The following is a 12,611-nucleotide window of genomic DNA, read 5'->3' on the forward strand; positions in this document are numbered from 1 at the left end:
TACTAATTATTAATATTAAAAAAAACATTCTTGCAGAAAAAGTTACTTTCAAGTTAGTTCTGTCTTATTTCAAGTGTACTAAGATATTTGCACAAGCAACTAGACCAAAAATATGTGGTAACATTTTGTATTTTTGCAGTAAAGATAAATAATTTCAAAACTTTTAAAACTTTAGAGCCAAAAGTTGCAGTAACTTTTCGTCTATGTGTTCACATTCTCTAACTAACAATCAAGTGAATCACATTTTATTTTCATTTCCACATTCAGTTGGACCACAGCTGGGAATGACATGGTTTTTTCCTGTCAGATTTAGTTATGGACTTTGACTAGGCCATCCCAAAACATTGATTTTCCTCTTCAGAAGACATTATTTGGTTGGATGTATCCTCTTCATCTTCAGCTGTTTCAACAGATACCTGAGGTTTATTGGGTTTAAACTGACTAATGTTGGAACCATTCGTACCTTCATTCAATTTAACGAAAAGCTGAAGTTCCACAGATGGGTAAAAATAACTACCACCATGTTTCACTGTGGGTCTGGTGTTCTTTGGTGATGTGCAGTGTTGTTTCTGTGTGAGACATTTTTAGAATTATGGCACAGAAGTTAACGTTTGATTTTGTTTCATACTTTCTTCTGTAAGGCTTTGAGAAATTTTCCAAATCTAGACATTTGGAAAACAGGAGATTTCTGTTTATGTCTGCCTCCAAACAAATTATTCTGTTTTATCAACAGTCTTGGAGAAATTTCTCTAATGTCACTGACTGACTATATTTTAATGGTTTCTAATTGCCTCCAAACATAACTCCGTTTTCTCTGAAGTTCTCATAAAGTCCAGCTAACATTAAAATCCCTTTAAATTCCTGGAGAGACCATATTATAGAATCTGTGCACATTTTAAAATAACATTATTTCACCTTATAGTGCAGCAGGAGTAGCTTTATTGGAAAAAAAAAATAGCCACTGAAAATTTCAACATGGCGGCCATTTTTCAAGATTAAAAATAAATTTTTGCACTAAAATCACCAATTAAATTATTGTGTTTGGTGTCAAATCATAGCCAACATATTTTAAACCATAGAAATTATACATATCTTTTATTTCTCTTGTGTTCCTCTTTCTGATGGACATTTTTCAAAATGGTTGTAGTTGAGACGTTTGGACCAAAATTGGCAGCAGTTATTGCCAGTGGTGAGAACAGCTAACCTCTGACCACGAATTCACTAAAGAGTTTAACTACACAAATGTTATTGAAAACTGCTATTTAAAAGTAGCATGTGTGAATTTTTAGATACATAAAAATGTACACATGCTAACTCTAAACTGCTAAATATATGAAAAAAAAATTAACGCAAGCTAATGCTAAACCACTAAACACATCAAAATAATTTGCTCTGCTAGTGCTATACTGCTACATTTTAATGCAAGCTAATGCTAAACCGCAAAAACAAAGCTTAGAAGCTCACCATTAAGACAATCGATTCTGTCACATCTTCATCGCTAACAGCTAGTTCTCAGTTTCAGTTTTTATGTCTGATTTTGGTTCATATCATCACTTTAAATTTAGGATGACCAAAGTCAAAAACATATGATGCGATAAAGTTCAACCAAGTGGTGAAAATGGATCACATTTTATGGCAATAACTGGTTTTAAAGTCTCAAAAGCGGCGGCCATCCTGAAGCTGAAGTGCCTCATGGGGGAATTTAAAAGGAATACAACAGAAATATTCATACTTGCATCCACAGTTGAAGTATTTTACAGATTTGCTGCACTGTTACTGGTCAGGAAAAGTTTTTGTGGTCGTTGCTAAACGTTGGCCTGACATTTAACGAAGAAGAAAGTAACCAAGTGGTGGAAAAGATTTTGTGTAATTTGAAGAAAAGAAATCCTATAATGGGGAGTCATTATTAAAGGACCGTAGATTAAACATTTAGTAACTTTATCTTCTTTTTAATCTTTAAACGTGGTTACTGAAGGGCAGACCGGCACACACACAGCTGACACCAGATATTTACATTTACATGCTGAAAATGTAGATGATTTCTTGAGATTCTGTTATTTTTCCATTGTGAAAACATGACGGTTTAATAAAGGTGTTTTACACTTTTTATATCCACTGTATGTGTGAAAAGATGTAGTAACGTTTGAGCTCGTTTTGTTGTCAGCTTTGCAGAGGCGCTCCAGCATAATGAAACATTTATCACCATGCTAGTAAGCTAAATATTAAATACTTTTATCTTAGACTTCATGAATGAAATGATCTAAATGCAGATTACCATTATTATTAATTTTTGTTGGTGGAAATATTTTTTCTTTGTTCTTTTTATCAGGATTAAACATATGAACCATAAAAGGATTTTGTAGCCTTTGTTGCACTGTGGGGTAGATTAGTTTACATCCTCTATTCTATTTTTATTTCCTGTTTCCAGTTTAACTACAAAATTAATGTTCTTATCAGTCTGAGCTGCTTGTTGTTTTTGCTACACTGTGTTTGTGACAAAGTGGCAAACATAACTAAAGAACATAAAAAAACATTTTAGTAAATTTGAAAATTGTTGTATTAATTAGAAGAAGGAAAAGTTGGTCTGAAATTAAAGATGTTCATTTTGGAGAATCAGAAATAATGATATGAATTATAAGTTATTGGATTTAAGCAGCTTAACCTGCGTCCTATAAAAACTCACATGTGCCTGCCAGTAATGTGCCAACATTTTCCAACATTTAGTTTTTACTTTTCTCTTTTTATGTTTCTGCTACAAACCAGCGCAGTGTGAAAACTGTTTGTACATACGATCATTTTTCATTTGTAAAATTTCATTTATGAAATCATTAAACATTCACTGTTTTTCTTTGTCTGTATTTTGTTTTGTTTATTGAACTTTGCCATCGTTATTTAAAAATGTTCTTCACTGACAAGCTCAAGTTTTACGTTACTTCCCTTTATTAACGTGGACTGCAGCGCCCCCTGTTGGGTCAGTAGGAGACTGCTCACTTTGCGCCCACTGGTCTGTTAAACAGTAAATTAAATCCCTAAAGTACAGAGTTACTGCTCCGCATTTCACAATATTAACAAGCCAGTTTCTTTCTTTCTTTTCTTAAAAATATACAGTGAACTTTCTGCAGGTTAAAAACAAACATTGTAAAGATGGTTTTATTTTAAAGTTGTTAATTTTTAAGTTTAGTTTTGCTTCAGTCTTTTATATCAAGCCATAACTGCTGTGGAAAAACAAAGAACAAGATGTTATTTCATGAACATAACCTTAAACTACTAAATGCCTTAAATCAAAATTATGTGAACAAAATAACATGAAATAAGTTGTTTATGTTGATCAGCTTTTATAACCGAAAGCAGATGAATACAGAATAGTTTTTTAAATCAAAGTGCAGAAGAAATCTTATATTTAAACGCTCTTTACATTTGTTTTTTTTCACTCTGTGTAGATAATTTATTTCAGTTCAAACTGCACCCAGCACAAATGTGCAGAAATCCCCCATGTGAACTGGTTTTTACATTTACCTGCAGTCAGACAGTGAGACGTGCTCAATCAAAGTGAAAGCTCTTATCAGCCCTTTGACAGATATACGAGCAGGAAATTGTGGGTTGAAGGTAAAAAGCGCTTGCTGTCACATGCAGCGATGAGCTAAAACGGTTAAATCTGCTGCTGAGTTTAAAGAGAATCAAACTCAAACAGAAACAGGTTTAACATTTACACAGAAAGACGTTTCATCAAGGGTTAAATTATCTTTACCTTCACAGTCACATTTATGCAGACAAACAGCATGTGGGGGTGAAATGAATGTTTCCACTGCGGTGATTATAAATGCTGCGCCACCACAGAGTTTTATTATAAAAGGTTTTATCTTCTCACCGCTCGATGTTTTTCACATTTTCTCACATTACAAACCAAAACACTATTTTAATGCTATTTCATGATCTACTTTTAACACAAAGTAGATCATTATTGGAAAGTGGAAGTAAAATTACAAACGGAAAAAACTGATCACACCATCCCCACAGCAGAGAGAGGTGGTGGCAGCATCATGCTGTGGTGTTGCTTTTCTGTAGCAGGAATTAGAGTTGATGACAAAATGGATGGAAATCCTGAAGTAAAACCTGTAAGATTTTGATCTGTTTTGGTGAATCACATAAAATTCAAGTTAAATGTGTTTAAATTTACGGTTGAAGGTGACAAAATGTGGAAAAGTCAAAGGGTGGAAAACTGTTTCAAAGCTCTGCATATTAAAATAAGTTAATTTAATTTAGCTTCTTTACTGTGTAGATGTGATGAAGTGCAAATAATTTTAAAGATAAATATGTTTTAGAAATGCCCCAGTAATTTTTCTTTGCACGTTACATTTTTCAGTCACATTTGAGTTTCCATCCAAATTTATAAAACCGCAGGATCCTCAGAGACTCAAACGTAGTTAAAAATCCCTCCTGTCATTAATGCGCACCATTCTTCTTCTTCTCCTTCTGAATGTCAGCATGTTGTTTTCGTCTTTGCATGTGCTCATGTGTGTTTACAAGTCCTGTTGCTGCTGATGTCATCAGTGATCAGACCCCTGGCTAGGTGGAAGCAGATGGCTGCCGGTTCCCTTCTTTGGCCCTAAGATTCAAACGGACCAAATTAAAGGAGGACAAGTCAAGTTTATTTACAGAGCAGTTTTCAGCCACAAGGTAGATCAAAGTGCTTCACACGATTAGATACACAACACAGTAAATGATTCTGTTGAGAACAGCAAACAAGCAACAAAAAATACAAATTTTACCAAGTAATTTTAATCTAATTTTTAGTATCTGATTACACCTGAAATAAAGTAACTTTTCAGCAAAATGCAGGAGCTTTTGTTTTACTGTTTTCAGTCAGTAATTCCTCAATATTGATGAAAAAGGCCTAGTTCCACTGGCAGATTACTTACAATAAGGGTTAAATGTCTTGTTAGAAGTGAAACATTGATTTTTTTTTCACTTGCATGTAAAAATGGCTGCAAACGGATGTGCAATTATACCACCGTGCATCTGTGAAAAGCAGAAGTGGAGCCTCCTGCACAACCAACAAGAATGCAGTAAGTGGTTTCTGAATACAAGTCAAACAAAACACTTGTCCTTTCTAGCAGCGTACAACGGTGAAACCAAACGTGCCGGAGTTCGCCTGGGTTGCTAGGTAACAGCCTAGGCTGTGGTGGGGTTGCTAGGTGACAGCCTGGGCTTTGGTGGGGTAGCTAGGCAACAGCCTTGGCTTTGGTGGGGTTGCTAGGTAACGGCTCAGCCCCTGTGGAATGTGACTTAACTGGGAGGTTTCTAAATTCGACTTCAAAGAGCATTAACTTAGGCTAAGTGGATTCTTTTAAGGTTGTTTTTAGAAGCAGTAGAAACCCAAATGGACAAACAAAAATGAAAAACATCTTAGTTCTGCACAATAGATCCCCTTTAAATTTAGTTTAATTGATTCTAAGTAATCTTACCTTTAGTCCAAAAACACAGAAGAAACACACAACATGTTCAAGATTGGCAAAATAAAGAAAAATGGATGGATCTGATTTAAATAAAACACATCAGGATGGTTGTTGGACAATGATTGATTTTTCATGTTTGTTTTGTCCTGTATTTGTAAGGATTTCAACATTTTCACCTGTTGCTTGTTGCTTGGTAGTAGCTGTTCTCCTCTAAAAGCTCCTCAATGATTTCCTGAAGAGGAAGAGCAGAAGATCCTTTCACTGCATCTGACTGCAGAACTAAAATTAAAATAAACTTTATAATGTTGTATTTACTAGGTAGAAATAGAACTTCAGTCTGACTATTATAACTCTGAGTAAAGGAAAGTTAGAGTCAATTTACAACTTAGTTTTTAAGTTTAGGACAAGAGACTATGTAGACTTTTACCTGACATATATAGTTGTATCAATCAATCAATCAATCAATCAATCAATCAATCAATCAATCAATCAATCAATCAATCAATCAAGTATATTTGTAGCACATTTCAGCAACAAAGCAGTTCAAAGAGCTTTACATCATGAAAACACGAAAATAAGAATTTATAAGAACAACATACAGGCACCAACCTGAGAAAACCAGTAACAAACATCAAATTTGGTGAGTGTCATCATCAAAATCACCAAATATGTTGATGAATATTTGATTTATTATGGTTCAAAAACAACTCTAAACAGCTGGGCTTTCAGTCTAGATTTAAAGGAAGTCAGTGTTTCGGCTGTTTTGCAGTTTTCTGGAAGTTTGTTCCAGATTTGTGGCGTATAGAAGCTGAAAGCTGCTTCTCCATGTTTGGTTTTTGTTCTTTAATGTATTGTTAATTTTTCTAAGCCATTAAGTAACCAGAGTCAGCAAAACCGTCAAGATTTTGATAAAAGAATCAAAAAGTCAAATTAAATCTAAAAAATAAACAAACTTCACCTTCACTCTGGAGAAACTGACCTGCATCTGCTGATATGTAACTCCGTCCCTGAGATTCTCATCACCTGCCACAGTAAACAAGGCAATTAAGTTTTTAATAAACTTCAGAACAATTTTTGAAAAATCTGTTTTGAAAACATAAAGAGATAAAATCAGGCTGAGACAGAAACGGATCGTGTCAGTGTTTGTTTTGGATTCCTGCAGGAGCGACTCTGTTTTACTGCAGGGGGATAAATCTACCTGAGGTGTCTGCAGTGAGGTGTTCCCCTCGGAGGAGCTGCACCACACGCTGCCAGTCCAAACTGGTTGAGCTCGTCTCCACCAGTTCTGAGGAAGCCTGGACCAGCTGGGGCAAAACACACATCCAGTAAAGCTCAAGCATTGTCAAGGTAAGTTTACAAACTTTCCCAGCACCGCAGTTTCAATTCATTATTAGGTAATATAAGTCATTATTACTGTTATTAATAATATCTTGTAATGTTATTCCACGTTTTATTGTAGAAGCAAACTAAAATATATCATTTTATGTTTTGAAGTGTCTCCCAAACATCTGACTGCTCTGAAAACAAAACTAAATTAACAAAATTTCCCTCAATTTAAATAACTTCACCGTATAAAATATAACAACTTTTATTTCAATTACACAGATCAATAAGTCACTAAGATATTAGGAATAATAAATATTCATTATATTGAAACAATCCAAACAAATTGTGTTAAGGTAGAAATCCTTCCTGCTCAATTTAAAATTTAAATATAATATACAAAGAAAGTAAAANCAGGAACATAATAATGCTCCACATGCTTGTGGTTTGTTGTTCTGTGTCAAAAGGGAACATTATTAGACTACTGAATGCCTGGGAATCTTTTAGAAATGACACTTCCTGGTCTGGAATCTCATTGAAATGACACTTCCTGGTCTGGAATCTCATTGGAATTCCTTTCATGTGTGAGAATATTATTTATTTAATTTATTTTTATTTTAACAAGGTCAGCTTTTTTATAGACAAAAAAATTCTGCTTGTAGTGAGACATCTTATTGTGTATCTTGCTCACCTCTGTTCACATTAGCTTACAATATGGATTGGCTATTTTCTGACAGTTTCTCTATTTTCTGTTTGATTTTGCCTGGTAGCTGAAATAAACAATATGAATTAGAAGGTGTACTTGATTTATAAGTTAATGCTGAGTTGAACCTATCTTCAACTGAAAAATAGCAGAAGGCTAGCCAATTAGCATCAAATACTGTTACGAAGGTAATGCTAGCTTATAATAGAGCAGAAATTAAAAAACATTAAATAGACAAGCTACAAAGACACTAGTTAAATTAGCGCCGAAATTTACATATCAAAGCGTTAGTTTTAACGATATGCATCATCATATATGTTATCATATGTGAATATGTTATATTCTACATAACTGCCACCAACGGTTCAACGTATTCCAGACTCCTTAGCTGCCCAACAAGGTGCCTGATGTAAAACATAGCGATTAACATTAAAGAAAAACAAACAGTATTCCTAGGACATTTATATCATTCCAGTCACCCTGGGCTCTTTACATTTTCCCTCCAAGCAGTCATACTTTTATCACTATTTTAAAGAGATCTTGATAAACATTTCTCTGAAGTTATCATATTGTTTTTCTTTGTATTTTGGCTGCTTAACATCAGTTGCATCTTAAGAGCTTTTTTTAAACCTGTTTTTAAAGTTCAGTGAAAAACAAACAAAAAGCAAAATGCAGTCCTTCAGTTACACAGGTGTACTATTGATCAGAACATTTGGCTGTGTTAGAAAGAAAATCTAAAGAAATAAGAGAAAAAGTTATAAAGCATTCATAAACCAAAACAACTTTTTCCAGCTTCTTACTTTTTACTTAAAATGATGATGCAGGAGGTGTATATCATCTGTTTTTTAAAATCCCAGTAATAATTATACACTAAATTGTTTTTTATTTTTTATCATTTTAAACTCCTCCTGTATCTGTTGGAGGCTGTAAACATCGTTTGCGTTTCCTCTTCCACCCAGAATTCCAGTTCAGACCACCGGATCCAGTTGGACCTCGGGCTGTGGGACAAGTTCAGCGAGCTTGCCACCAAGTGCATCATCAAGGTGGTGGAGTTCGCCAAGAGAGTCCCAGGCTTCACAGGTCTGACCATCGCCGACCAGATCACTCTGCTGAAAGCCGCCTGCCTTGACATCCTGGTAACCAGATCTGATTTATCTGCTTCACACTGAGGGCATTTATTCACCTTCATGTTTAACTGTCATTATCTACGTTTGAAAATGGAGCAAAATGACCAAAAATACCAGTAACCGGTCAATATGACATATTGTACAAACACACATAACAGCTGCTCATGATTTCTTTCTGACTCTCTGAATAAAACTTATATTTATGACATGCAAATATGGATAATAAAGGACATATGTCATAATGTTTAGTTTTCACTTGTGTTTCGGCTTAGAGTGAATAATTATATTTAATTTTATATCAGAAATGGAGGAAGGAAGGGAAAGTAGGAAGGAGAAAAGGAAGGGAAGGAAAAAAGATCAAAAGAAGGAGAAAAAGAAGGAATGAAGGAGACAAGGAAAGAAAAATGAGAAAAAGTAAGGGAGGAAAAAGGAAATGAAAGAAAAAGAAAAGGAAGGAAAGAAGGAGACAAGGAGGGAAAAATGTGAAAGGAAAGAAGAAATGAAGGCAAAATGAAAAAGGGAAATAATGGAAAAAAGAGGAAGGAAGGAATGAAAAAGGAGGAGAAAAAGAAAGAAGGAAGTAGAAAAAGAAGTAAGAAAGGAAGGATGGAAATGAAAGAGGGAAGGAAAGAATAAGAGAAGGAGGAGAAAATTAATTTAAAATAAATCTTTCTAACTTTGAGTGAGCAGTGACATTTTCCCTCTTCTTGTCTCAGATCCTCAGGATTTGCACTCGCTACACTCCGGACCAGGACACCATGACGTTCTCCGACGGCCTAACTCTGACCCGCAATCAGATCCACAACGCCGGCTTTGGGCCGCTCACCGACCAGGTCTTCACGTTTGCCGGTCAGCTGCTTCCTCTGGAGATGGACGAGACGGAGAGCGGGCTGCTCAGCGCCATCTGCCTCGTCTCCGGAGGTACCGGCCCGTCTCACGTGAGTTACGCTCCACCGCCGCCTGAGGTAACCGCGTCTCTGTGGCAAACAGATCGCCAAGACCTGGAGGAGCCGTCGAAGGTGGAGGTGCTGCAGGAGCCGCTGCTGGAGGCGCTGAAGATCTACTCGCGGCGGCGCCGACCCAGCATGCCCCTGATGTTCCCCAAAGCCCTGATGAAGATCACCGACCTGCGCAGCATCAGCGCTAAAGGTGAGAACGACCAAAACGTTTAATTCAATCAGGAACCTTCCCCTAGTTTTCTATAACAAATTATGTTACATTTACTTGAGTAACTTTAAAAAAAAAAACTTTTAGGAGTATCTTTACTACACTGTACTTTTTATTTTTACTTAATTGATTTTATTAGGAAGTATTGCTACTTGTACTTGTTTTCCTAAGGTACCTCAAAAGAAAAGAAGATGCATAACTGGAAAGTTTGTCCAAAAGTCTCATATATGTACAACTACAATTTATCCCTATTTTTATTCCAATAGGGACACCTACTGTCAAAGAGGTGAACTGCAGTAAGAGCAGAGTTGGGTAGTAACTACATTTACTTAATTACATTTACTTGAGTAACATTTTTGAAAAAAATTATTTTTAGGAGTATTTTTACTATGCTGTACTTTTTACTTTTACTTTAATCATTTCATTATGAAGTATTTCTACTCTTACTTGAGTTACATTTCTGGATTTTCTACCTACTGAATGAAAAACCAAAAATCCCCCAGACACAAACACACACCTGCAGTTTTTGTTAAAGTTTCATCCGTTTTTTTTATTGAAAAAAACTGATTTGGAAACATTTTCTTTGGCCTGATTTTGTTGTTTTGTAATTATGTTAATTCTAAGAATCATTTTGGTTTTTAAAATTAAAGTCTTCACTTAACTTTATATTTTGGTCCATCTGATTATGTAATTTTTAGATATTAAATGACTGGTAATTTGATCAGTTACTCAATATTTGAGTTTCATTTTTACCAAAAACTGTTGAGTTTTAGATTTGTTGAAATAGTGCTACTCTTACTTGAGTAAATTTTTTGGGTACGCTACCCTGTGAATGAGGGTGAATAGCAGCTCTGCGACGTTGACAATCTCTTGGTGAAAATCCTGACAACTCGTTTTGAATGCAGAACATTAGCCGCTGTTAGCTAGTTAGCTAGCTGCCGGTAGCCTCAACTGCCAGTGCGACTCAAACTTTTGCCTGACAGAAAAGTCAAAAGAGAAATAAAAAAAATAAATAAAAAAAAAACTACATGCAATACAAGATGAAACTGTGATTAACATATTTAAGGCCAACTTACATTTTTAAAAATACATTTAAGATAGGTTAAGGCCTTAATTTTACATGCCTCAATACAAGGCAGCTTAAGGACGCACGGATACGCTGATGTTGATGTTTGTTCTTTTTTTTTTAGCCTACTGTATTTTCCGGACCACTATAAGCCGCATCTACAAAGTTATCTAAAAAAAACTGGAAACGTAAGCCGCTGATATCTCCAACCTCTCTCGGTTTTTCACTTAATAAATCTGCTGGATTTATTAAGGACGCAGCCCTGCGTCTCCAACGCCGAACCATGGATTCATTCACGCCAAGCTTACATACAGCGGCTCTATTTCCCTCCTGTACTGCCAGATCGATAGCATTGACTTAAAAACTGCATCATATGAACTTCTTCGTGTGGTTTCCATGATGAGGAGGTACGAGTTTGAAAACATTTCTCAGTGGCTGCTAGCACTTCTTTGCTTTCCAATTTTGACTTCCAATGATTCACTTCCTACTAAAGAGCCCCTGGTGGTTGAAGAAAAATCCACATAAAAGCTGCATCGGGCTATACGCCGCTTGATTCAAAGCGTGGGGAAAAAAGTAACAGCTTATAGTCCGAAAAATACCGTAACTTTGAGGTCTATTGAAACGCGTTGTGTGTGTTCCTGCAGGAGCAGAGCGCGTTGTGACGCTGAAGATGGAGATCCCCGGCTCCATGCCTCCTTTGATCGAGGAGATGATGGAGGATCTGCAGAACCTGGAGACCAGCCAGCACTCACACAGCCTCTCCTCTCACTCTCAGCACACACACTGCTCCGGCCTCGCAGTCTGAAGACACCGCAGAACCTTTTCTTCCTCCCCAGAGAGAGATTACTAACGATGTAAAAGTGCAGATGCAGTCCAGAAGGTCACTAGTCTCTTACCTCCGCGAAACGTCCGGGAATATTTCAGAGTTAGATCTGCAGACATGACAAATGAGATTCAGCTTTCACATTAACAACATGGTAGTTGCTGTGAGATGAAATCCTGCTTCGATGGAAGGAACAAGTAGAACGATGCAGTAACGTTGTAGTCTCTCTTTTTGTTTTCCTGCAACGTTTTGGCAGGAACCTCATAACCTCTGAGAACCACTCTCAACTTTTGTTTACCATATCTGGGTCTTACTGTATTTATATTTGCATGATGACTTATTAATTTTTACCTCATTGAATAACGCCGTCAGTATTCGTGTAGAAAGAGAGGGCACATGTGGAAAGGATTTGTTAAAGCTTTTTAGTTTCTTAAGCAGACGGAAACAAAAAAGGGAACAAAAGGTTAAACATTTAACTTGTTCCCATATTAATGTAGGGGACATGACAGAGGAAAGAGGACATTTATGTCATCCAAATAGCAAACATGAATTCTTTAACTGCCATGTTTTTGTGATGAAACAAAAATAAATCCTGCAAAAACACAAAATCTTAAATATTTTTTCATGTTTCTGGTGCAACTATTAATACACTTGAAATCAGACAAAACTTACTTATAAGTAACTTCTCAGCAAAATATAGGAGCTTTTTAAGTCAATAATTTATTAATACTGATGGAAAAATACTAGATTATTTCATTTATAAGACGGGAAATAGGTCTTGTTAAATAATCTGCAATACTAATTATTAATATTAAAAAAAACATTCTTGCAGAAAAAGTTACTTTCAAGTTAGTTCTGTCTTATTTCAAGTGTACTAAGATATTTGCACAAGCAACTAGACCAAAAATATGTGGTAACATTTTGTATTTTTGCAGTAAAGATAAAT

General features: G+C 35.7%; 2 protein-coding genes across 2 annotated transcripts; one reads left to right on the top strand and one right to left on the bottom strand.

Moving 5' to 3' along the window:
• Positions 1 to 615: 615 nt before the first annotated feature.
• On the bottom strand, positions 616 to 6,811 carry LOC103152869 (serine/threonine-protein kinase Nek10-like). The gene is made up of 4 exons (XM_007573519.2): positions 6,655 to 6,811; positions 6,436 to 6,479; positions 5,633 to 5,688; positions 616 to 4,606 (listed from the first exon to the last, which is right to left on the bottom strand). Exons 1-4 carry the CDS (start codon positions 6,794 to 6,796, stop codon positions 4,567 to 4,569), a joined length of 282 nt encoding a protein of 93 aa, XP_007573581.1. The 5' UTR covers positions 6,797 to 6,811; the 3' UTR covers positions 616 to 4,566.
• A 1,534-nt stretch (positions 6,812 to 8,345) lies between these two features.
• Positions 8,346 to 12,273, top strand: LOC103152871 (retinoic acid receptor beta-like; the record flags this gene model as incomplete). The annotated part of the gene is made up of 4 exons (XM_016661502.1): positions 8,346 to 8,618; positions 9,326 to 9,530; positions 9,600 to 9,758; positions 11,487 to 12,273. Coding segments are annotated over 4 exons (798 nt in total), but the record flags the coding sequence as incomplete, so codon positions are not given.
• Positions 12,274 to 12,611: the final 338 nt, after the last annotated feature.

Source organism: Poecilia formosa, unplaced genomic scaffold (assembly GCF_000485575.1).
Source record: "Poecilia formosa unplaced genomic scaffold, Poecilia_formosa-5.1.2 Scaffold331, whole genome shotgun sequence".
Classification (NCBI taxonomy): Eukaryota; Metazoa; Chordata; class Actinopteri; order Cyprinodontiformes; family Poeciliidae; genus Poecilia; species Poecilia formosa.